Source organism: Phaenicophaeus curvirostris, chromosome 9 (assembly GCF_032191515.1).
Source record: "Phaenicophaeus curvirostris isolate KB17595 chromosome 9, BPBGC_Pcur_1.0, whole genome shotgun sequence".
Lineage (NCBI taxonomy): Eukaryota > Metazoa > Chordata > Aves > Cuculiformes > Cuculidae > Phaenicophaeus > Phaenicophaeus curvirostris.
The window spans coordinates 17,307,379-17,334,076 of record NC_091400.1 but is presented as its reverse complement, the minus strand read 5'-3'; the positions used below and the strand labels follow the sequence as shown (position 1 = coordinate 17,334,076).

The 26,698-nt window shown below is 40.5% G+C and overlaps 1 protein-coding gene across 2 annotated transcripts; it reads right to left on the bottom strand.

Annotated features, from left to right (window-relative positions):
- Positions 1 to 2,690: 2,690 nt before the first annotated feature.
- TMEM273 (transmembrane protein 273) lies at positions 2,691 to 23,271 on the bottom strand. Of its 2 annotated transcripts, XM_069864123.1 has the most exons (6): positions 23,020 to 23,173; positions 18,492 to 18,542; positions 17,562 to 17,672; positions 16,240 to 16,264; positions 6,837 to 6,863; positions 2,691 to 4,903 (listed from the first exon to the last, which is right to left on the bottom strand). In XM_069864123.1, exons 1-6 carry the CDS (start codon positions 23,072 to 23,074, stop codon positions 4,861 to 4,863), a joined length of 312 nt encoding a protein of 103 aa, XP_069720224.1. In that variant the 5' UTR covers positions 23,075 to 23,173; the 3' UTR covers positions 2,691 to 4,860. The 2 variants fall into 2 exon arrangements, with proteins under 2 accessions (XP_069720224.1, XP_069720223.1); XM_069864122.1 differs by lacking the exon at positions 16,240 to 16,264 and having other exon boundaries at positions 23,020 to 23,271.
- Between the last annotated feature and the right edge of the window lie 3,427 nt (positions 23,272 to 26,698).

Below are 26,698 nucleotides of genomic sequence, written 5' to 3'. Positions count from 1 at the left end.
CTGTTAAGTTCTTAAATCCTGCCTTTTTCTGTGCAATCATTTTTGCCCCTTTCCTAACATTGTTTAGTTTTGTCTTAAATTTATTTCTCCTATTTTATCATCAATTTTTTTATCTGAAAAAAGCAATTTCCCATCCACCAAGCTCATCCAGTCAATTTCTCACACCAGGACACACTGAGGTCCCTCAGAGCTTCTCCAGCTCTACTTTGGGGACTGCATCCCTTTGGGAGGAAGGAGCAGAAGCCTCCACTGGGGGAGTCCCAAAGGAAACATCCAGGTACCTGTTGCCTTTGAGACCTGAGGTCAGCGACCCTCCCTCAGGACAAAAAGATGCCAGCAGACTCCCAAAGAGGGACCAGCGTTGGAAGAGCAAGGTCCCAAGGCTGTTGAAGATGCCCATTGGATGAGGGGTAGATTCACCGACTAGGCTGCCTAGCTTTCACACTTCCTTTGCCAGTTGCTGTTAGAACTGCTTATACAACAAATGTGCAGCAGCCTTTTCCTTTAAGTTGCTGGTTTGTGTTTTGTATGCATTTTAAGGTGGCAGCTCCTTTGAAGCAGTCCCTGCTGGAGCCCTTGTGCACTCACTACAGGTTTTCATTGCTTTCCTAGTGTCACTCTAATGAGTTTAAATATCAAGCAGCTTAAAACATACAGGATTTTTTTCCCAAAAGGGGTGAGTAGTCAGTGTTTTATATTCATTGGAGCATTTCAGTCAATTTTAATCACAGCAGAATACGTTTGCATCTGGTCTCAGCCCTGTGAGTCCTCCCTCAGTATTGTGGAATAATTGAAGAATGTGATTAAAAGTAATTATTTTAATTGCTCATTGACTCAGAAATATTTCTGATAGTGCTGATTAGAATCTGTAAAGGCAAAGGCCTTGTGGGTTATCTGCATCAGGGTAGACCACTATCAGCAGTGGTGTGAGAGATGCAAATGAAACATTGCTAGCCTCCTATGAGTGCTGTGTGAATTACAGGGAGGAAACATTTTTTAACAGACTTCAGAAGTCAGAATATATGCACTGTCCCAGTTTGACCATGAAGCATATGGGCTTGTTATTAGTCCACACAGTGTTCAACCTCAGTGTAGTATTGCTGACTTTGCTGAGGTTCCCATTTGATGCAGTTGTGAGTGAAAGCACTGAGTTCTTCTATGGCTAAGCCTGAAATAGGAGAATCAAGATCTAAGACAATAGTCTTAGTCTTCTGCATTTGATTAAGCTCAGCTGTAAGAAACTGAAAAAACCACTTCTAACTAAGATGATCTGATTTTTCGCTTGCAGGCATAACAGAGGCCAAGAAAAATTCAGGTTGCAACTGTTTTGATTATTACGACGTTTGCCATCCCTTCTGTTTGGGAGGAGCTGAATCAGACTCTTTTATTCCTCACACCATTCAGAGCAGATTTATATCAGTGAGGTCTGATTTACAGGACTCCTCCCACAGGCACTTCTTTTCTACCCGTGTAGTAGTACTGAGTGCAGTGTATTTTTGTCTGATTTATTACCATGTGAGTGAGTGCTGCACCAAGCCATGTCGCTCCTGTGGTTAGTCTTGATTTGCATTGATGCAACTCATAGCAGGATTTAACCTGAATGTTCCCACTGTTGCTGTGGTACATTCATTGTAATTAAAGCCAATGCTGCATCATTATCTCTTTAGAAATGCATGCTGTGTATGCACCTCTTAGCTTACTTCTTGTAATTACAACTGTCTTCTCATCTGAATAACTCTATTCACAAACACCATTATGTTGCTGTGCATCTGCCTGAGAAGGCTGCAGGTCCAGCATGACATAACTGGGGCATATGTCCAAACCCTGACTTGAAATTTCTTCTCCCTGTTATCCGTTCAGGGGAATGCCTGTGACCTCAGGCACAGCTCAGCATGGGCAAGCGTAAACTGTGCTGGACAGGCAAACAGGCAAGTGCAGATGCCTGTTGTGCTGGTTGTGGACTGCCAAGGCTGCATCTTTGATCAAGAATTAGTGGAACTAACAGTGGCTTTCATCTGTTGACTGACTGCTTCCAATATGCTTCCCTTTCTTCTAGTTTTCCTTCACTGATTATTTCTGAGCAGTGCTGTGCAGCTTGGCCAAAATTCAAGAGCTGCTGATGTGACAGAAGTTGTTGATAAAGCTGGTTGTAGAAATGGGCAAAACTAGCAACTCCTTGGGTTGCAAAATAGCTGCAGCAGCTTCATTTGTCTATACAGAGTCAGGCTGGCTGCTACAGTTATGTGGTAGGAGAGTTAGGCTTTATTGGGTACTGACTGTGGCTCCCACAGCAGCCCTGTGCAGCAACTAAGTGTGCCCAAACCTCTCAGTGGCAGCAGAAGCAGCAGCTCCAGTGACCCCTGCCCAGCTGTTGGTCTCAGCACTGCACATCCTTTTCCCATACCCAGGGAGCCAAGGAACACACCAAAAGTTTTTGGGAACTTGTAATCTATTCACCATCCGAGCACATGTGCCTGATCTAGATTTCTAACCTTATTTCTCTAGGCCTTTCTCCTGTATGGCTTATAACCTGCCATTTTTTTTTATTTTCATCTCTATTTCCCATAGAGCATTGAAATGATGTGAAAGAAACATTTGTTCACACAAATAAAGGAAGGTAATAGCTTCTGTTCCTGACCACATGCTCTCTTCTGTTCCAAGTCTTAATTAAAATAGTACTAAAGGAAGCAAATAAATTAACAGATACCTTACAAGATGGTTTATTCACTTACACATGTGCACACACACAATTATTTACAAGTATCACAGTACTGTTTTAGTTTATCTGTTAGCAAATGCTACTAATGAACTGCAGTGTTACTGAACTGAGTCACAGATATCTAGGAATCCAGGGAAATTATTCCAATACATCATTTTTTTCTGAAAATAAACCTTACATTTTGTTATCCAAAATGTGTGGAAAAACTACCATCCAGTTTCCTTTGGACATTTCAAAAATTACCTGCTTTGCTGAGGTCAGAACGAAAACATATTCAAGTCCTTTCATTTACAGTTACATGAAGTACAGTAGCTTGTTTTTCATAGAAACAAAATTCTTGTAGCTCTGCAATTATGCTCTGAGAGTGTCTTGACTCTAAGTCCCTGACTCAACACATTAGCTCTGCCTTTAATGTGTGGGATTAATTGCAGCTCTTCACTATCTGAAAGTTGATTATTGAATGGGCTGGACTTCAAAAAACAGTTGCCTTTTTTTTTATTTTAAGTTGGGTAACTTCTGTTATATTACAGTAGTGAAGAACCATTAAGAACTTTATTATGATCTGCCACACGGCATAACTGTGAGCAGACTCTGGTTTAGACTTTAGGAATTTATGTTAGATGATAGATTTAAAAACTCCATATGTCTATGGACATTGACCTGAGGTAAAAGTTTAGGAAGATCTTTCTGATCTTTGGATCTGGATAATAGTTATTTATAAGTTGCAATAAAATAACATCCTTCTTGGGGTAATTCTGTAATGCTATGACGTAATAGACATGCCTGTGAAATATTGTTAATTACTTAATGTTGTGCATGCTGTCTGCCTGAGGCTGTTAAGTCTCTGAGTCCTGCTGGTTTCCTGGAAGGAGCTGTAGGAATAGCAGAGGACACCCAACATGGCATTGCTGCTAGTCAAATGCTCCCAGAGCACCCACAGCTGATATTTGCTGCCCTGTCCTCACAAGCTGAAAGGAACACCTGACTTGAAATACAAAAATCTTCTTCCTTTTCTTGCACCTTGTGATGACAGTGTCTGTTATAATACAGCATTCTTGAAAGAAGTAGATTAAACAGAATAGAATCTTTAGCAGTATTTTCTGAACTGCGATCGGAGCCACAAGCTCACAGCTTTGATAGAAGTTTGAATGAGTATACGAAGTAACCTGGGTTTCAAGCATTCAAAATTACTTAAACTATTCTCAATGTTCTAAGAAAAAAACTAATTTTTCTTGTTGTCACTCCCACTGTAAGAAGCATGTAGTTGGAGCTGGGCAAAGCAATTTTGATGAAATCAAGTTCAACAGAATATATAAGGCTAGAAGAAGAATGAAGGAGCTGGGAAACTGAAATTATTCACAGATTCTGGTTGAACTTAGTGCATTGTTTTATACTGAAAACCAGGGTTGGTTGAATTTTGCAAATGTCAGATTAGCTTGTTGTAGAATGTCGACGTGAAATGTTTTGTTTCAGATATCTAGAAACTTTTGGTGTAGTCTACAAAACTGGTTTCACTTCAGTGTTCTAAAAACAAAACTGAAAAACATTTCAAAAAGGATTTTTTCATATTAAATGGCCACAGTTCTTTTAAAATGGCTGAATTAGCACTACCACAAAAGGTGTCTATCCTAAAGCTAAAAAATGTGTAACTTTAGAATTAATTAAATGTTTTCCTATTAACATAAAATATGTATTTCCTGAAACATGTGAGGAGCCTTGTTTTGCTTCAACTTTGAATGATTTTTAAAGTTACTTAAGTCATTATTTACCTGTCTTGAAATATGGGCATGGCCATGAAGTCTGCTGCTGAAATGTTTTGCTACCTTTTTGATTACTCTCTATTTAATTGATTTTAGAAATTGATCTTAAAGTTATTGCAGACTAAATGGGATCTATTAATGAGAAGATCTTATCTGTTTTCCTCTCCTCACACATTTCCTTCATATACATGCTGTTGGGGACTGCAGGCTTTTTGTGTGCAGGTGATTGAAGTTAGCATGCACTATAAGCTCTTCCTGTAATCAATCAATCAGTCTTTCAATTAAAGAACAAAGAAAGGAGTTGGTATTGGTGAGATTCCTGACTGTGCGTGAGAGACTTCTATTGATCCTCAGAGTAGGTAACTGTTGATTGCAAAAGTATTATTGATCATTTGTACTTTGTTTTCCTTGTACATTGACATCTCTGAAAAGAAAGAAACATCATAGGTTAACAACTTTCTGGCTTTGGTTTTACCTGAAATGATTCATAGCATCATTGTAAAAGCTGAGCTGGAGATAATCAGATTAAGAAATACGGGAATTCTAGAAAATTATTAATGGAGCTGCTGGAATTACATTCATGATATTCCTCCCTTTCCTAGATGTTCCTTTGTATCTTTGGAGGTACTTGTTTGTCCCAAGTGAGTTAACAGAACACGTGTATGATTCTGGATGTTTTGGTGACTTCTAGAGGACATCTTCACCGCTACTGGGAATTCACTAGCAGCAAGCTATGCATTTTAGGGCAGCATCCTGCTATGAGACCTGCTTATAGTGTTACAAATTCTGGATTACCATCATTTAGGCTGCTTCTCAGTATTGTCTTGTCATGTGAGTGAGGAGCAGCTGAGCAGCTCCTGGATATGTATTACGGCTGCATCTTTTCATTAGCTTACTATTTGGATTACCTGCTAATGGAGGGGTAGCTGCGTTGCAGCATAGTATGCCTGGGCCTTATGCTAGGGTGTTCTGGGTATGCAACTGGGAAGCTGGAGGACAAGGCAGTTAAATCATATAAAATCATAGAATAGAATCATAGAACAACCAGGTTGGAAGAGACCCACCGGATCATCGAGTCCAACCATTCCTATCAAACACTAAACCATGCCCCTTAGCACCTCATCCACCCGTGCCTTAAACACCTCCAGGGAAGGTGACTCAACCACCTCCCTGGGCAGCCTGTTCCAGTGCCCAGTGACCCTTTCTGTGAAAAATTTTTTTCTAATGTCCAGCCTAAATCTCCCCTGGCAGAGCTTGAGGCCATTCCCTCTTGTCCTGTCCCCTGTCACCTGGGAGAAGAGGTTAGCTCCCTCCTCTCTACAACCTCCTTTCAGGTAGTTGTAGAGAGCAATGAGGTCTCCCCTCAGCCTCCTCTTCTCCAGGCTAAACAACCCCAGCTCTCTCAGTCGCTCCTCATAAGACCCGCTCTCCAGCCCCTTCCCCAGCTTCGTTGCTCTTCTCTGGACTTGCTCCAGAGCCTCAACATCCTTCTTGTGGTGAGGGGCCCACAACTGAACACAGGATTCGAGGAGCGGTCTCACCAGTGCCGAGTACAGAGGGAGAATAACTTCCCTGGACCTGCTGGTCACACCGTTTCTGATACAAGCCAAGATGCCATTGGCCTTCTTGGCCACCTGGGCACACTGCTGGCTCATCTTCAGTCGGCTGTCGACCAACACCCCCAGGTCCCTCTCCTCCAGGCAGCTTTCTAGACAGACTTCTCCTAGTCTGTAGCACTGCACAGGGTTGTTGTGCCCCAAGTGCAGGACCCGGCATTTGGCCTTGTTAAACCTCATCCTATTGGACTCAGCCCAGCAGTCCAGCCTGTTCAGATCCCTTTGCAGAGCCTCCCTGCCCTCCAGCAGATTGACACTTCCACCCAGCTTAGTGTCATCTGCAAACTTGCTAAGGGTGCACTCAATGCCTTCATCCAGGTCATTGATAAAGACATTGAAGAGGGCTGGACCCAGCACTGAGCCCTGGGGAACCCCACTTGTCACTGGCCTCCAGCTGGATTTCACACCATTTCCCACCACTCTCTGGGCCCGGCCATCCAACCAGTTTTCCACCCAGGAGAGTGTGCGCCTGTCCAGGCCAGAGGCTGACAGTTTCCGAAGCAGAATGCTGTGAGAAACTGTGTTAAAGGCTTTTTTTTTTTTTTGACAAATCAAAACACTCTGCTGTGCAGAGTGTTTGCTGACCTGTGGGCATGTCTGGGCTGTCAAAAGGAACTCGGGGTAGTCCCACAGCTGCATGACCTTTCTGTTTATCTAGGCAGATGTGCCTTTCCAATCTCTGCTTAGTACAGTCACTGTGTCTCCCTGTTCCACTAGACTCCCCATTCCTCTGGAACATACCTGTTTTGGCTTGATCCCATGTTTGACCTGCAAAGTATAGAAAGTGAGATATTAATTGCGGCTTTCAGAGCAGTAATAAAAGATGAGCATTCAAAGAAGTTACACGTTAGCAGCTGGGGAAAAGCAATAACTTTTAATCCTTTCTCTTTTCTTCACTGCTCTCAATCTTTTATTCAGTTTTACTCCATCTAGTGTCAGTGCTTGGAAGTAAGATCTTTTCTTGTGTTGCAGCCCACAACTTGTTTATATTATTAGATCTCATGACTCCATTGGAAAATGGTATCTATCATAGTTCCTTTCCTTCAACACTAATTAAGCATTTTCTGGTGACTTTGCTAAAGAATAAACTCATGGGAAGTTTGTCAGGGAATCATTTCCCTCAGATTTTTTTTTTCTTTCTCTGAGAGAAGCTTTGTTACACATCTTTTAGAAAGCTGTGCTGAAATTTTCTGCTCATGTGAAATTCAATGCACTAACCATTAGTCTGTAAAGTAAAGTGTGAAGACCTAATTCTCATCTTTCCAGTTTGAACTGGGCATACAGTTCATGGGAAACTATATGGTGAGGCATATATGGGCTGCAATCACAGGGAAATTCCTGGGTTGTTTTCTTGCTGTTTCATCCCTTATTTCTTCCTGCAGTTTGGACCTAGAACTTGTTAGCATAACTCAGCGCTGTCCTGCAGTACTTCCATAGCTAAATTCCTGTACTGCCTGCTTTGCCCAGCCCTTGAGGAGCTTCCAGGGTATCCAGAGAAGGTATCCTCTGAAGTGCAAAAGCTCACCAGTGTCTGCCAGCCAGCCTACCCACCCTCAGCCTGATGGCCATGCTGGAGGTACCTGGGGAATGTCTCAGCCCTCCTTTGCCTGCACCAGTCTGGCACTTTGCAGACCCAAGGAATTTCTTTTAGTGATATAGCTCTGTTATTACCCATGTTCTCATGGTTATGCAGCAATATTTTCAGCTTGTTCCAAACAGTTTGTGGCTTCCCTTTCCCAGAAAGGAGAGACATTCCAAAACATAATCGGGGACCTGATATGTCCTTTGCTTATGAACTCGCCAAAATTTCTTCACACAAAATACATAGATTTAAGCATGTGAACTAAATTACACAGATTTCTGCCCGTCTGGAACTTAGCCATTAAAAAAACAATTCTTCCCTCTTCTTCTGGCTATGAAAATAGATTAATGGAGAACAAGTGATTTGAGCTAACTGGCATGAATCAGCAATGGATTAGGTTCAGGGATGCTCACTTAATCCCTCTCCTGCCTGTGTCAGAGGACAAAAAGGGGGCAGGGAGGTGTGGAGGCCAGCGCTCTTCTCTGTGTAACCCAATGTAGTCGTTAAGTCACCAGAAGAGTGGCTTTCTTGATGATGCTGCCTTCTCACTGTTGACAATGCCAGTTGCTGCAGGCAAGGATGGTCCAGCCTTCCCCAGCACCTTGGCTGTAATATCTCACTATTTCCCTTGTGCCAGATGTCCTTGAACAACCCAATATCTCTGAAAATTATCTTTATGTTATGCTGCATAGATTTTTGGCAGGGCCAGTTCCCTAAAGCAGTGGAGATGTGTGACTGCCTGACCAGAATATGCAGCTGTGCTGGTAGGGAGAGGAAGTGGAGCAGGACTGTGTCTGGAGATGGGACACTGAATTGTTCCGTTTTCCTCGCCTCCAGGCAGTGATAGAAGCTCACTTAAAGGAACCAGTTCACAAACACTTTAGAAACAGAATTACTATCTAAAGCAGTAGTTATTCTTCAGCACTAGCAGTTCAATATCTATGTAGTAAATTGGATTTCAGAGCAGGTCAGGTGTTGTTTCAATGCACAAAAAAATAACCTAGTTACTTTTCAAGTAGTGTTTTTCTGTCTTTTTCCATTTACAAGTCCATACAAATTTCCCATTGAAGCTTTGCCCTCTGTGGAGTGTGTTTAAGCCCAACTTAAACCCCTATAGAAGGCCTTTAAGCCTATAAACGTCTGTGAATCTATGAGAAATACTCCATGGATTCCCAAGCATTTGCAGCCTTCTAGGCAGAAGTCAGCATCACTTTGTCTGATACTAGCTCATTTCTTGCAGTCTTCTATTTGCTCTCTGACACTAGGCTGTAAATTGCACATGGAGGGAAGTGATTATAAGTAACAGCCAGTAGATATACAAACTTAGCTTTGCTGATACCTAGTATAGGTCCTTTGAGGCAGAACTCTTGGAGAGTAAGAGATCAGGGAACTGAAGTAAAATTATCTGACAGACTATATATGTGATTTTTTAAAAGGATCTATAAATAATCTTATTTTCTCAGGAGTCACTGAAAAAATGGCTCCTAAGAGTCCATCTGAAATTAGTGAATCTTGCTTTCGTATGTTTAGCATGAACTCGTCCAGAAATTCAATGGGGTACAGAGAATTCTGTGAGCTGGAACGTGCAGGTTCTCTGATTTTGATACTGTTCCATTCTGGCTGAGACCTGTGGCACTCAGTGTCTTGTGTGAGGAGGCCTTGTTTTGTTTTGTTTTTAAGCTGTCCTTTAGCTATGATAGCAGCTTTCATTCCTAGTTAATCCCATGTTGTCACCTCTCTGACAAGCCCTCATCAACATAACCTACTCAGTCTGAATAGCAGACAGTCGCTGCCTGGGAGCAGGAGGGTTCTCGGCTTGGTGGCATCTAATATTTGATTTACCCTGGATGCCTGTTGACAGGAGTGAAGAGGGTGCTCTTCCAGAAACATTTCTGATTTTATTTTTTTTTATCCAGACTCACAGCAGCTCCAGGGGAAGGTAGGGTTACTCATTTATTGCTGGAGTCAGTGGCACCAGCAGGTTTGCCAGCAGAGACTGCGACAGCTATGGAAGGAATTGCCTCCAACAGGTGTCTGAATGTTACTAGCAAAGCATTCTCCTGACTCAGCAGGTTTGAAACCAACTCTTACAAATGATTTAGAGCTATTCAAGACTAGCCTCAAACAGTTGTGCAGAGGGGTAGGAAGAAGTAAAGACTCCTCTGTGTTTGGCAGCTGGGAAAATGTCACTCGCAAATGCAGCCCCCAGATCTGAAGAGAACACAGGCATCCAGGGCCAGATGCTCTCCCAGGGAATGTGGAGAGTGGCCAGGGAGGAGCAAAAAATAGCCAGAAGGGTGCCTCTGCCCATCATTCTGGTAACTGGCATCAGTGAAGTTTGCTGTGCACTGGAAAGGGTTTTAATGGATTAGTCTCGCCCTAACAGTCTGGGCTATATGTATATGTATATATAAAAACTGTCTTTGTGTGCGTATGTGTCTATATATGAAATGTTCCCTCCTTTCAGGAATGGAGCTAAGAGGAACTGAGAGCCTGGAAGTGCCTACGGAGTGTCTTAGTGCTGATTTTTAAAGTGAGCACAGTGCAAAGCTTAGTGTCCTTCCTTTTGAAGTGTGTGATGCAAAGACTAATTTTTTTTTTTATGGAAAGGGTAGCCTGAGCCAATATAACTTGTCCAACGTTGTTCAGATGGCAACAAGTTCAGCTAGACAGAACAGTGACAGAATCAGGCAGCAAAGCCAGTTTATTTCTCTACTCACTGGTGACCATTGCCTCAACACAGAATGAGTGTTTATAGTTTGTTTCTGCAAATGTGTACATGCAAGGAGTTAAGACAGTCACTTCTGCTGAAATCATGTGCTCACTTTAACATTTACACAAACACACATGGTGTTGTTTAGGCCATTTCTGGTCATACTTACATTTATTTGCAATAGCATGCATTATTATTGCTTTTTTGTTTTTTGTGCAAGCCTAGTGAGCTGAATTTGCAATTTCAGTCAGTTGCAGGTCAAGCGAATGCAGAGTCATACATTACATTTAAAGAAGAAAGTACTTTTTGAAAATTAGGATTCTTCACTGTTAAATGTATGAAGGTCAGGTTGGGAACAGGTAGAGCAGCTGGGACTCTGCAGGAAAGGCTAAGCCAAATCACCTTTTCAAACCATTCTGTACCAGTTCTTGCTCTTCTAGTAAGACTGGTAACACTCCAACACTTTCCTCAGAATACCCATGGCTGTGCCCATTACCATTAACACCCATTAACAAATTCCTTTCCAATGCCTGTATTTCTTACTTGCATTCCATGTGTTGGAAGAGAATCAGAATGATAAGAGACAGCTGGAAGGAACTAAGGAAGCATGTTTAAGCAGTAGGAAACTTGGAAGGTGGAGTCTGTAATCTTGCAGATAAAGATGGGATGCTGTAGCACCCATCTCCTGGGAAAATATGGCAGACATAGATTTATGCCTAGGAAAATGTGTCCTTCATATCTATCTGCAGTCGACAGTGTTTGTTAGTGCTTTTTAGAGACTGCCAATTCAGTGGTCACATTTTTGTGTAACGTGTAATTGATTTAATCTCCTTCTGAAAAAGTGTCCAAAGAAATCCTATGTTAACATTTTAATGGGGGTCTTAGCAGGAAGGCTACAACTTCAATGAAAGCTGGAGAATGAACTAGCCTCCTTCCAGGTATCTTCAGGCTGAAAAGTGAGATACCTTACTGCTGGGAAAAATGCCCTCTTAAAGTCAGGTCAGTGCAAAGAAAACATCTGCTTCCAAGTGTGACCTATTTCCACAGGAGGGAAGTACTTCATTGAAAAGTGAAATTATCAACAGTTGCTGTAGCATGGCTTAAAACACCACCGGCCCCTGTTTCCTGCTCTCTTTGTATAAAAATCTTCTGTGGAACTGGATAAAGACAATTCCTTTGCGGATTTATTTTTGGCACCACATTATTTTATTACTTTAAGTAATTTATGATTGAACTTGTCTATAGTAGAGCAGCAGCATGTGCTTGCATCTTAAGCAGATATAATTTCAATGGATAGTAGAATGGCTAAGACAGTATCTCTCTTTGGCTGCAAGCTGTTTGTATAGTGTTACATGTGAATAGCAGATGCAGTATCTGAGTTGCTGCAATGCATTTCAATGCCCAGCGTTCTGTGCAAGGTAAGTTCTAGATCTTGATTCTTCTTCCTTGTGCACCACTGTTCCAGTGATATGCTCAGACAAGGCCTAAGTCTTTCTTTTCTTTCACTGTGTGTTTACTTGAGGATTTTGATTTGTAAATTTTGGAGCTTTGTCAAGCACCCTAGCATCAAAACTAGGTGTCCAGTTAAGTTTATTTGTGAGTTCAGACTCTAGTGGTTAGATGGGTGTGTCTCTCATTTGCAACTGATACTGTCAGTGGTATGACGGACTCATGCCTACTCCATTGGCTTCCTATTTGATAAATGATGCATTTTGTAGTTCACGGTATTAGTTTGGACTATATAGATCTGAACAAACTTCTATGCTCTCCAAAAGAAGAGATTTTTCTTTCTATCTGACTTTAAACCTTTTTGAGGGACATGAGATTGTTGGATCAGCCTCCTGTTCAGTATCTCTGCTTGTCAGTGCAGAGTTGAACACGACAAAACACTAGGAAAAATGTTCTTGGCTCAAATGTTTAGGCCGAGACAGTTCTGCTAGTTGGAAGAAACTGCAGCTCAACATTCAAACCTGCAAATGATTGCCCAAACCTAGTTTTTGCCATGCTATCCATCTCTGATGTTTGTATTTTCCAAGTGGATTTCATCTCATATTATCCATGGTACTGGTTTTAGAGTTAGTCAGTATGGAGACTGGGGGCTTTCAAGGTGTGATAACATTCCAAGCCCTCCTCCAATTGCCTAGAGAACACTCTGATTCCTAGGAGTACCTTGTGTTCCCCAGGCACAGTCTAGCTAAGGAAGGAGAAGTGGGTCCCTTTGAAGAGTTCAAGTGGGAAAATATATGAGAACATCTAGATGCTACTTTGAGTACCAAATGAAAATCCCTAATACGCTTGGCACTTGGTTGATGCAGCTCCCAAGCTCCTCCTCTCCTCCATCAAACATCATAATGATTTGTCTATTGTATTTAAAACCTGATCTCCTGCTGAGTGATTTACATGGGGTCCTGTAGAACCCAATGAGTAGAATTGAGAGTTTTGGTGTGTGCTGTTGCCCAGAATGTGTTGAGGCAACAGATTCCTTTTTGCAATTGCAGCAGGTTAAAATATGTACCTTTTCCATTTTGGTAAACATTCTCTGTCCTTCTCCTTGTCTCTGTATGTCTCTTTCTTTGTCTCCTTCTGTCAAAATAAATCTGGCTGCCATGCACTGTAGTTAACTCAAAATATTGCCAGCATTAAATGTGCCCAGACATTTTTATTAATACATTAAACGTCAATGAAATTTTTAGGCATTATAATTTACCAAGCTCACACCAAGATGGCATTTGAAACTGACGTGAGCTATTAATTAAAAAAGAGGACATTAAATAATCGTCAGTTGGCAACTAAATTACAGTTTAGTTAGCTGACTGAAGCTTGCCTCAAGCCTCTTTCTTTTCTCAAGTGTTAGTAAATATCCCATTGAGTTTAAGACTACTCCATTATGAATCACTTGTTTAAATCTCAGTGTTAAGTACCTGACTAAATAAAGAGGTAAATGCAGTTAATTGTTTCACAATGATCTGTCAGTGTCATGTAGCTGTAGAAACAGTTCTGCTTTAACTATTTGGGAAACTATCAAGGGGGACACATCAGAATGCTTTCTGATTTTAGTGGAAACCTGTTCTTGCACCACGTTGGTCTAGGTTCAGTACCAGATCTTAAGGTTTTAGAATAAAAGATTATCTGCATCAAGACCTTCAGCTGGTACGAGGCTTAGCAACTCCATCAGCTGGGATGGTGCAGTGCTGGGTGACACCCATTGAGAGTATATGCCAGCTGGGGAGAGAAATTATTTAATGGCTTGAGATGCTTGTGGAAGTAATAATGTGAAATTTAAAACAAAATTTGGCTGAGGATGAATTTGTTGAGTGCTCTGTCAGTTGATTAAGGTGTTTTTTTCCCTGCACAAACACTAATCATCATTATTAGTCAAGAAAAAAATGAAGTTGTCTGTAGAAGATATGCTAATTCTCCTCTCTGATCCTAAAAGGGTAGTGTCTTGATTATCACTGAGGCTTTCATGTTGCCTGTGTCCCTGAGGGGTTCAGGATGGCTGTATGATCAGCTGGACTAAAACCAGAACAGAGTGATGTCAAACAATGGACTTTGCCTTATCAAAGGGTTTATTAGGACCAGACATTGGCCTAAAAATGCCATGAGTTAGAATCCCCAGGGAACTGAAGCAAGTAGCTAAAATCAGTTTAGACCTAATTATCACAAGTGTATAGTGCCCTAAATAAATGGAAGACTATCCCTATGAAATATGGGGAAAAATAAATTGGATAAAAATGAGCATAAAGCTTGGATTTTCTTGAGGAATCTCCTACGTATTTATAACATTGTAGCACTTACCAGTGCAAGTACTAAGGATTAGTTTATAGGGGCATTTTTAAATGTTTGCTGTGGATCTGGTAGTATTTTTACTGTCAGAGGCTTCCTCAAATTAATACCTGTCTTATAGAATCCTATAGTGAGCCATGAAGGAGTAGCGCATAAATGCTCTGAAGTGAATGAGAACAAAGATTTCTTAGTAAATTACTCATTGGCACAGCAGAATTGAAAAATACAAATGATTAAGTAATGATGCTGGATTTTTAGTTATTTTGTGCTTAATAAAAAAAAAAAATCATCTTTAACATACATAATTTTGCCCTTAAACATTGTAGATTTGCAACTTCTCTCACTGACCAGTGTCAGTGGCTCTCAGGCAAAGAGATTGTGTGTTATGTCAAGTTTCCAGCCTTAAGACCAAAATTTTGGCATAATACTGGAAGTTTCACTCTACCTTTTAGCAAATGCCTGTAGACTGGGATGAGGAACCATCAAAGCAGTCAGTGTAAGGTCATCATTAAAAATGTTAAATTTTGCTGCCATGACAAAGTCAATCACTTCCCCTAGAAAGATCAGCGGATGGTATCATAGCTGTTCAGACTGTCTCTGAAGGAAAATATCACACATAATAAAAAACAAGGGGAGGTAGAAAAGTCTAATGTGTCGCAGTTCATAGATCATACCATCTGCATTTCATCCAGGCGGTAAATCTGCTCCCTTCTGTGTCTTTTCTTGTCTTTCCTCTTCTCTCTTTATTCCATTTTCTCTTGACTGTGATCTCTGGCTTCTCTTTTTCAGCTTAGCTCTTTCTCATGACCTTCCCATTTATTAGAATGCCTATACTGTCCTTAATATCCCAGAAAGTTTACTGGATAGTCTATGTTTGTTCTTTTGGCCATATAATAATCCAAATCTATTTTTTAATGCACAGAAAGTATGAGTGTCTTGTAAGAGAATAGTGTGTTACTAGAAAAGAAACATTTTGTGACATTTAGTTGTATTATGATAAGGAACGATCTCCCTGGAAAAATAACAGATGCTTTACGGCTGGGTCCCTTCTCTGTTGGACAGGCAAAACATTGAAGTTCTTGCTACAAGGGATGCCCTTCCTTTGATCTTCAACTGCGTGTTTACATATGCTGTGCTGTCTTTATGAGGAACGACTGTGGTGGGGACATCCTTCTATCCAGCTCTCAGAGAGGCCAAAAGCCATTTCTTAGGTCATTGAGTACAGCTGTTGCTTTCAATTCATGAGAATGCCAGTTAATTAATGTTTGGGGGTTTTTAGCCTCTTATAAAATGTCACAGAGGGACACAAAAACATGTCCACATCTGTAGATTACCATGAGACAACAGGCAACTTGCAGACAAACGTTCCTACTTCTGTACATCTCTACCCTCTGGCCTCTCCTTGGAGGAGATGAGGAGCAGCCATTGCCTAAGCAATGTAGCACCATCTCTTCTGCCTGTGAACCTGTTGGGTACTCAAAACCTAAAATGGTCTTATTGTTCCTGGGTAGCAGGGAGGAAAGTGAAGGGCAAAAATGCCTCCCTTCCAGCAGGCATCATTGCTGCATGACCTTGACCTGTAAGAGCGTGGAGTGAAGGGAGTTCTCAGGACTGAGATCCAGACACAGAATCTGGGAAACATTTATAAACATTTATCCTGTTTTACATTTTTTTCTTTTTCCTTTCTTTTGTTTTTTTTTAATCTAAAGACCTTGTGAATATATGACAATATAGTAAAAAGCTTATTTCAGAAAAATATGTGGAAAAGCTCCAGCAATGTCAAAGAACATCCAGCATTTTCAAAAATAAGTTGGGTGTTCTTTGCTTTTTCTTAAAATTAGTTTCCTATTATAATCAAACCCTGTTAAAAGGAATTTCCTTTTTTCACAGAGATACACTGGATACACTGTGTACCATGGTCCTCCAGAGGCTTGCAGGTGTGTTACGTGTTATCATTCAAAGCACAGTTGTGGGAAGCATCATGAATAAATAGAGAGAGGAGTTAAACATTACAGTTTGTGTGTCACATTGCCTCAGAAAATTCACGGGGTAACGACTCTTACCTTCTATCCATTTTGCCATCTGACTCTAAAGAGAGAACAGGAAAATGTGATTAGTTAAGAAACCAGGAAAAGAGTGGTGATAGGCCTGCTCAGAAGTTGTGAGGATGCAACCAAGAGAACATAGTTACAGGTGGTAAAGACTCAGCCATCCTTTATGAGGCAAAACTTTGATATTAGTAGTGTCATGCAACCTTCCTACAGCCCTTCTTTATTCTTCTAGCTGAACTATCTCTATGTTGATTTTCTCAGAGTTGTATCTTCTTTCAGTAAGGATTATCTCCCCAAATATTTAATGAGATTGCCTCACTGCTTTGATTTCTGCTATGGTTTCCTTCACACACAAATTTTCATGTGAGTACAGACCTCTATTGACAAGCAAAATGTAGACTGCAAAGATTTGCCTTAGCAAAGTCACAAGACTTTTTGTAAAAAGGTACAGTTTGTACTCTTGTTTTGGTCGACCTGTTAGGAGTTTGCATTTCCTCATTTGCCACAATCTGTTGCTAATGTATTTGCTGTGCTGTTTTTATATCTAGCTCTTAACTGTAGTAGTTGAGTTTTACTGTGTGCTGTTACTTCATTCCACAGATGACAGTTGTATTTCAGCAATGGAAGAAATAGCAATATTTGCTCCTCAATGCTCTGTGAAGTACTTAGGAGCTCAGTCAAGTAAGAGGGGCTCTGTGCAGAATATGGAGGTCCATGGAACAGCATTGCCTCTGGGGAGGCCCATGCAACAAATTCTGCCTGTGACTAACTTCTATCCAAGGTCAGAAGGAGCTGTTGCTAAAAGCAGTTGCAATGTTAGGTCAAAGAACTTCTCCTGTTTCAAATGAAAAACAGTCACAGTGGAAAAGTTATAGGTAGTTTTGCTGTGTACTCTCATGGAAACTGCCTATCTTAGAGTCAGACAGTCGCATTTGAAGGAAAAGTACAGAATCAGCAAAATAAATAGTTTTTTTGGCTAGGAAGCGTGAGCAAGCCTCTTGCCCATTGTGCAAAACCAACAGGCTTTTTAACTTATGTTAAATAGACAGAATTTGGGTTTTTTAAAAAAAAAAATCTTCTAAGAGATACCCAGGCAGTACGCTGAAGTGAATTCTGTTTCTCTTGTAAGGGTAAAGAGCAGAGCTCGTGATACTAAAATGTGAATCAGCAGTTCTAGAGACTCCAGCACTTCAGAAACTTTAAAAATAGTTCTTCAAAGGAAAACCTGAGCCATAGTACACACACAGTTCCTAACACTGAGGCTTTGATCTGCTATATCAGAATATAAGGAGATCTAGATCTCTGGATAAGAAATCAGGAATGTTTTTTCTTACCTTCAAAGACATTGTCAATCATTTGGTTTTTGATCATGCAGATTATTAGTGCTACAAAACCAATTGCTAGAAATGCTCCCAGAGTAACTCCTAGAATAACATATGTGAAATCTGCAAAATTTGAAAAAAGTCAGTGAGTATAGACTATAAATTAATAAATACAGTCTGTGTGTTTCAGATGCAGAAAAATATTTCCAGTATTTAAATGCATCCCTAAAAAAAAAATCATATTTATTCTTCAGGAAGTCTGATGATGTTGAGCCAGACTAGGTAACTGAGGAGAGTTTACTCTTTTAACCCCCTGCATGTGATGAGGCTGTGTGAACCTGTGGTGAAAGGGCTCAATGCCATCTTGTGATAAAGAACAACTCTAGCTTTTGGTGCATGCAAGTCTCAGTTGAGTTTTAGAGCTAGGGCTCTATTTTTCATCCAGAGTGAAATTCCCTATCCCTATTACCTTGCCACTTTGTGTACCCTGCTAATGTATTATCCCTGCTTCCCACAGCTGCACATGCACAGCTTAATCTCCACCTCCCAGTCCCCAGCCTCCTGGCCTGCTCAACTATTCTGCCTCTGTAAATCTTGGCTGAGAGGAAGCAGGAGAATTTTTTAGTGTAAGCTATGAACCATACTGGAATTTTGCATTGTTGTATATGCAGTAGAGTCTACCGTCATATGCCGGGTAGGAGGTTGCCTGTGTTCAGGATTTGTGTTCCAGGCTCAGTCCTCCCTATGCTCATTATATTTGCCTAAGAGTAGTTTAAAAGCCCCAGACACGTCAGGACTCTGCTGTGCTAGGCGAAGTACAAACCTGCAATCAGATAATTATCTTCTGAACATAAAAAGTACTAAAGTCTTTTAAGCACATTCATTTCTGTTATATTTGCTTTGCCTTACTGTCTGGAAGCAAAAATCTCACTGTGGACTCACCTATTTCCTCCTCTGAGTTTCCAGAAGCATAGACCTTTGCTGTCCGAAAATCTGAAATGGAAATATTTTAGCCTGTTAGGACATCAAGGAGAATGCTTTATATTCAAGAATAATGTTGTATCTGGCTGTATCCAAGGGGATGGTTTATCTTGGTAAAGCTTAAGAAAGTATCTGAGGCTTCCTGGAGTAGTAAAGTGTTATCAGTCAAGTTAATGAGGACATCCAAGGAATATGACCGCCACATGCCGTGTTTTGGACAGAACAGAAAAAAAAAATTAGACATTTATATTGCCTTAGTGCGATTTCCATTCAAGTTTCCTCACTGCAAGCCTGAAAGCTGTATACACAAGAAGTTGCTATAAATAATAAGAAAAAAAGATTAAGGATGTAGTAAAACTAGTAAGACATGCTAACAACAGAAGATACAGCACACCTCAGCACTCTTCTCCAGAAAACATGAATCCCAATCCTGCTCTTAGTTCAAGTCTTCACAATGTGATTTATTGCTACCAGAGAAAAGACTTTTTTTTTTCCTCTTGCAAGAAAATTATGAGCTGGAAAACAGCCTTTTCAGAGACTCCCATGCCAAGTTCCTTGTTCATCAAAAGGGCACCCTCCTGGCCCTTCCCTTTTCCATAAAGCCTCTGAGCTGTGCTCAAGCCCTCAGAATGGAGTGGCTTTGAAGAAAACATTTCCCACATACTTTTTGAAGGAAACAGATTCAGAATTTTCCATACAAGCAAACAAAAAAGTCAGGAAAAAGGCGAGATGTCATGATTCATTTTAGTACTGCTTGCTTATTATAGGAAGTTGCTTAGAGGGTACACTTAAATATTTTTCAGTGATGCACATGCAAGAATATTTTCACTGAAGTTTTTTCAAATAGCTCCAAATGACGTTACTGATATATAGCTGCATGAGGTGCCAGGAACATGAGAAGGCTCTAAAGGCAGATAGGACTCCTACATTTTAAAAAAGCGTGCTATGAAATGTCTGCCTCCTGTACACGCTTCAGGCAGAACATGAAGCCCTCTCCTACAGCTACTGCTCTTTAGCAATCCACTGCCTGGGTGGCAGTACATATGGGACCTGTTGGGAAGATAGCTCTTCTGCATGCATCATCTTTTCATAGCTATTCCTTGCTGTAGTGGGAAATTGTGAGGGAATATCATCTGACTGAAACTCAAGTGGGATGTTAAGCTCTTAAATGCATCCGATTTTCCTGCTGCTAAGGTGTCCAACATTGTAAGCCCTAGCTCACGTCTCCTCTCTCTCCTCCACTTCTTGTGGAGAAATAATTCCATTTACTGGAGGTTTGGAGGGCTGTGCTTTCATTTCTTGTCCAGTAAAATGAAAGCTAGAAATATGATTGTTTTTAAACTTGAAGCATAATTCTCCCACTCCAAACCCAACCATTTTGGTATCTTTACAGAAATCCATCTTGTGTCTGCTTTTCAGACTGCTGAAACTTTCTGCTGAGCCGAGTGTAAGTTATGAGGCTTCTATGGTTGTGTCAGAAAAGTCTGATATATTGAGTGGCTCACAACAGATTTGTTTTTATTTCCTGGTCTTAATTACATTTCTAATCCCAAATTTTCATTAAAAAATCTGGAGGTGGTCTTAAAAAAATCTTGAGTTTTAAAGCAAAGTTGTTTTGAGAGCTACAATTATGTGCTGAAAGTCCTTTTTCTGCCAAACTTCTTCATAATTAAAATGTCTAGAACCTTGTTTTGCACAGGTGGAGATGTTTTTTCTCCAAAAATGCCATGATTCTCAGAGAAGGGTGTTGTGAGAGGGGGAGAATATGATATGATTACAAAAAGCTGGCTATACTATATGACAAGGTTCAAAGTTACAAGGAAAAAAAATATTTTTTAAACAATCTAAGACTTCACAGTGGGTGTGAAAAGCATAGTTCCTGAATTTCCGGATTAAAAACCAGTCTCTTTGCTCTCGCCTGTGAATTTATTTCATTATAAATTTTAAAGAAAAACCCTTTCTTCTTTCCCCTTAATTATTCTTTGTGCTTATATGAAGAATGTTTTAAATTCAGATGTAATAAAAGTAGTATTGTATTACTTTTATTATCCTAATGATCATAATACATAGACCTTAATGTATGCTTTCTAATGGATTTAAACCAGTGACAGATTATGTGTTTTATGGCAGAAATAATATTTTACATGGAATATTTCATGTAGGTCAGTTTAATATATTAAGATTAAATTATTAGTTTCTTTTAAAAAGGGAGGGAAATCTTTAGAAAACCCACAGGACTAGAAAGAACATTTTCAATTCATACTTTCAATATGGTTTTAATTAAGGTTTAATATCTTTTACTGAATGCTGTTTAAATAACATTTGCTTTCGAGGACTGTGTTAGATATCCACCTTCTGTTTGTTTCAGTTTCTTAGGTGGGAAGATGTGGATTGACTAATTCAAATACATGCTTGTTGCTGTTGACCTAGATCGTGTCTTCAGTTTGGAGGTATACACAAACCTCCTGGTATGGAGGGGTTAGAAATGATGCCCCAGATTCTGCAGTACTTCGGTCCCCTTGCTAGCTTTTTGACCCCTTGTCCCTGGGTTTAAACTAAATGGGTTTAAAATAACTCCCGTACCTTGATGAAACCACCTACACTTGGAGACTGTTTCTAGGTGAAAGTACGTTGCAGATTAATTTGATGTCTATACATAGGTGATTTGGGGATCATTTTTCAAAGGGTCCCAAAGCAACTGATGGTACTTTCTCACCTCTCCTGCGTGCCTGACTTGGGTGTAGTGTGCAACTGGCGCTGTAATAGAGATGTGCCACCCGGGGCCCTAGCAGTACCGGGAGGCTGGTGACAGGCATGGGCTCTGCCTCCAGCAGTGGGGGAAGGCTTTTGTGCATCTGTTGCTGGTAGCAAGTCCCACAATCAGACTGCAGACTAGACAGGTCTAGAGGTCATTAGAGGTGGAGGATGGAGAAAAAGTAAGTGTGAATCTGCTGCAGCAGCTTGCCTGAGGAACTGGGCTGTGTCAGGTATGCTGTAAGCAGGCGTGCAGCTAAGGAAGCTTTTGCTTCAAACTGCCCACTGCGGTCAATTCCCTCAAGGTGAATTTGCTGAGCAGACGATGGACCTGCAAAAAAATACACCAGACCGGGAGCCCCTGATCTGTGATCTCAGTGAATCCCCAAGCAGGCTTAGCCCTGCTATGCATGGAGGTGAGGAAAGTGGTGCAGAACGCAATTTGGGCATAAGATCAGGGAGCTCATTTTCCCCACCATATGAGATTTTGTGAAAAACTCAAGCTATAAACTTCAATGATAAACAACATGTACCTTGTCTTAGTGCACAGCACTTGCCTTAGTCCCTTTGCTTCTATAGCCTCCTGCTCCCATGTGGCTTCCTTCTCACTTTCTGCCCCATCAAGCAGAAAGGATAATGAGAGCAGCAAATTCCTATGTGTACTCTGAGAAGGACTACAGGAGGATAGAGCACTGCTGTACAGATATGGATAGCTTTGCTTGTGGAATCTGAAGCAGGAGGGGATATCATAGAGTCATAGAATGATTTGAATTGGAAGGGACCTTAAAGATCATATAGTTCCAGCCCCTCTGTCACGGATAGGAACACCTTCCCCTAGATGAAGTTGCTCAAAGCCTCATCCAACCTGGCCTTAGACACTGTCTGGGATAGGGCATCCACAGTTTCTCTTAACAACCTGTTCCGATGCCTCACCAGCCTCACAGTCAAAAAATTTCTTCCTAATATCTAATCTAAATGCAAGCTGGAACAGTTGGTCTGCATGCTTCTGGTGGGGCAAACTGCCCTTGTGTGATTCCCCGAGGGTAGGTGATGATTTTGTATGAATTTCTACATGAATTAAGGTAGTGTGGGAGGTATCCATTAGGTAAAGTTGAGGCTTTTGCCACCAGAGGGTGTTTGCCCTCTTAACTAATGTCTCAGAGACTATAATAACCCATGTATGTTTCTGTCTTTGTAGCTGCTGCCAACTCCATCCTCCCCATTAGTTCACCTTAGTCCCCCTGTTAATATGATCCCTGTTGACACTTCCTATTTATGAGCCCCACTTCTTCCCTGCATAAAGTGGAGGAAGTATTAGAAGCAACCTGTGTCAGGAGCATTGAAGTCCTGTAAATGAGAGTCACAGGAACCAAAAGGAGCTTGCAGGTAGCATACACACAAACTTTTTTCTTATACTTTACTGAAGTACTGTTTTATACACGGTACCAAACAGGATGCAGCTCTGCTATCTCTTCTGCAAAGGTGCAGGTATGCTTCATGATGTCTTCTAGATTGTGCACAGTTGACCCTTTACCACTCAGTCTAGGAAACGTTAGCTAGAAAACTCAGCAAAATACCCCACTGTCTCAAAGAACGTCCTTTCTCCGAGGAACAGAATTATAATGAAGCTTTAAACAACATGCATACAATTAGACTGGGAAATAACCCCAGCAAGCTCGGGGTGACGAGGAAAGCTCTCAAAAAGGATGGAAAAAAAATACGATAGATCACTTACGTAAGAGAAGAAGAAACGCCATTAGGACTGATATCCAGCTTGTCAGTAAGGTCATTGGGAACTTTTGACAACAGCGTGGTTTCACACAAATTTTCTGAATTCAAATCTTCCGTGTTGTCTTTTTTTTTAGGAAAAAAAACCCAACATGCTAAAGCAGATCACGTGACTGTATTGGGAAACTACAGCCACATCCTGAGTAGTAACATTTGCAAACAGAAGTTCCCTTTTTTGGGTTTAAGTTCAACATATAAATAAGCTCCCCTCTTGGCTGTCCCTTCTGTGGGGAAAGTGAACAGCCAACAGTCCCAGCCTAGTTCAGTTGTTTTGCTCTCCAAGGGACTTTTAAATACTAACATTTATTTTTATAAAATTGAAAAAATCCTACTGCAATGAACTGGTCTCTGCTTAAGTCTTCTAAATCCGTGAAGATGCAAATGGGTTTTCTGTCTTAGAAGAAGAATCTTCTGAGACAATCTCTGTCAATGTTAGATTTATTTTTTTTTTAAGTCAACATGAATACTATCATAACATTTTGAGGAGAGGAGTACTTGGCTGAATATTTCTCTTTCATAGTCAGCTTTTACAGCAGCAGAGTGTAAGAAACTCACCAGGGTTGCAAAACCATTGCAAGACAGTTCCTGGAAAAGAACTTCTACCTGAGAAAAAAATATCTTAACATAGTAGGAACCAAAAAACAGGAACTTGCTAGCAGATGATGCTTCTGATAGGAGTCAAGCTTATTCTTTGAACCACAGTGAAAACACAGACTTTTCTGTTTTTCAGGAATATTCATATTTTCAAACAGGTTAGCCTGCTCCAGAACTGAATGAAAGCAAAACATACAAGTAAATATTAGTGCTTTTTGCTAAGAGAACTCATACCTCCCAGCTCAAATCAGGTCCATCCTTCAGAGGTGGGGGGCACAAGAACATTTTTTTGCATTACAGGTCTCTGGAGGATCTCTGTGATTGCTTTTGCCTCTTGATGTACTTATCTGCTTTAGATGAGTCCTTTGCTGTCTGGTATCTTCATTTCATATAGATGCTTATATGCTCCAATCAAAATAATCTGACATTTATCTTGAGTGAGAAGTTTTAAGAGAAAAAACTCTTGGATGTTTTTTTTTCCTCTTATTTGTCAAGGAATGTCTGAGCAATCTGGTCTCAGAAGAATCTCATATCTTAACAAGACAGATGTTTCTTATAGCATTAAGTAAATTACGGTTGTAAAGCCCTCCTTCCAGAAATCTGTTTTTAATAGGACCATTATAGTCCAAAAAGTATGCCGGTGACTGGATGTGTGTGGAAAAATTACTGCAAATGAACAAGATGTTCACAAATATTTAGTTGTTCTGACAAGCTGTGAGTGAGAAATTGTACTCACTGTACTTTCTAACCCATCAGTAACCTTTGTGTCTTTGCTGGCACTTGGAGTGCTATCCCCCACTTCCTCTGATGTGGCAGACCAAAGGGCCTCGCTAGCACACCAAACCTCAAACACTGGAGTGACATTCCCAGGCTTTTTTCTATCAAGCCTGTTTTTAACCCTTCCCCCTTCATGTCTAGTTTAACGCTCAATTGATGAGCACTGCTAACTTCTTGGTAAGCATCCTTTTGCGCCTTGGGGACAAGTGCCTGATGTTGTGCAGGCCAAACCCTGGTCAAAAAACTCAGAGTTTTGCTTCTTACAGCAGGTTCGGAGCCAGGTATTTATTTCCTGGCTCTTCCTACTCATGCATGTGTGTGTAATTAATTTTTGCTCTTTCGCTGATCCTGGTTCTCTTTGGGATCAGAGTTGAAAATACCAAAACCAAGCAAACAAAAATCACTGCATCTGGATGGAAAATATCAGGATCCTCATAAGATACCCCCCCCCCAATAAGTTCATACCTCACGTATTTCATCTGTAGATTATCCCCATCCAAGTTTCCTGGGAACCTCTTATGGAAGGAATAACATGAATATCAACTTTTTTTTTTTTCTTTTTTGGTGGGGGGTTGTTTCCTCTGCCCCAAATCAGTGGTCTTGGAGGGCTCTAACGTTTCAGACAAGCAACATCTGAGTATTTGGCTGAACTCTCTAAAACTGCTTGGCTTATTCCATTGCTACTTCTCCACAAAATGCCTAAGATAGCTCAGCTAGCTGACTGCACACTGATGACTACATGTGGTTCACTATTCTCATTCACAGCATTCCTCCAGTGAGGAAAAGCATGGATCAGAATAAGCCAGGCTTAATAAAATTCTGCTTTGTAGTAGGTTTATTCTGACTCTTGACCAAACTGGGAAATGGGTTTCAAGCATAGTCATTTTTATCAACCCTCTCTGTATTTCCCACTCTCCGCCATCCAGCCACTGGGCAGGATATATACATTTAATTAATTCTGCTTTTACCTTTGACCTGTAAATAGTGGGAGTAATGTCAGATTTATACGTTATATGAATAACAAGGATTTCTCAAGAGACCCTATCCTGGTGAAAGAGGCTAACTGTAATTTTCAGCTGTGAGTAATTGTATATAATATAATCCTAAATGATTTTTCTTCTGTAATTTCATTAGAGTTTAGAAATTTAATTAGATTTTGAATCACTCTGAAATAAAGTAGCAAAACACCCAGAGACTAAGAGCAGTGGTTATTTTCTCCTCGGGGGCCAGAATTCTTGGTCTCAAATTGGCATGTGTTCATTAGGAGGAAGTTTGCAGAAGTTCTTGATATATTATTGTCTTTCAGAACGGACTCTGAATAGGTCTTTGGAGAGCATTAGAAGAGCACACAATTATTATACAGACTCTTTTTGAGGTTTAAGATCATCTGCCTTGCATACACTTAATAAAAATATGCCTCTAAAGTTGTTTAAGAAACTGTGGAGATGGAAAAGATGCTCCTCCAGTGCCTCAGTGCTCTTCCTGGTTTATTAGCAACTCCAGTACCTGTGTATGATGGTACAGAGAGGAGTTGTTTCCTTTACTTTAATGATTAGGTAGGTTTATGGTTATTTTTATTGCTACACATATGAACTGTCGTGGTGGCTGTAATTAGAGACACACTAAAATGCTATTGCTTCTCTTCCATCAGAGGTTCAAAGGAAATCTGTCCTTCTGGCAAACTTTGATTCTATATGGAATTTGTCCCATGTGCAAAAAAAATGGAATTAAACTGCACTGAAGAGGGCAAAGCAAAGACCATTGCAGTAGCTTATGAGCGTGTGAGGTGCCGGAACAGTTGTGGTGGGCTCAGAAAGGGAAGGAGAACCTCTTAAAAGATTCCGAGGGACTAGATAGGCAAATTTATGTTCCCTTTTAGGTTTAACTGGTGTAATGTGAGTTTATAAAGATGATCTGATTTATATGCTTAACTGAAAAGGGGATTTAAGCGTTTAGGAGCACATTCTCTAAAGCCTTTATGCAAACAGCAGTGCCTCTTTTCTCATTGGGATTTGTTGCTTGGACCAGGACTATCCACTTGATTTTGTGAAAGTATGTTCTTAAAGGGCAACGTTTAACAAATTGAGGAGCTAGGGTAGAGAAGAGGAAATTCAGATTACTTTCAGCATGGCAACAATATAAGGAAGCATAATGGAGCTACATACAACATTAATTAATGAATCTAACAGAAATTAGCAAGGTGAGAGAGCACAAACATTGTGAAAGGAAGAACTACAGCAGCATAGATCAATCAA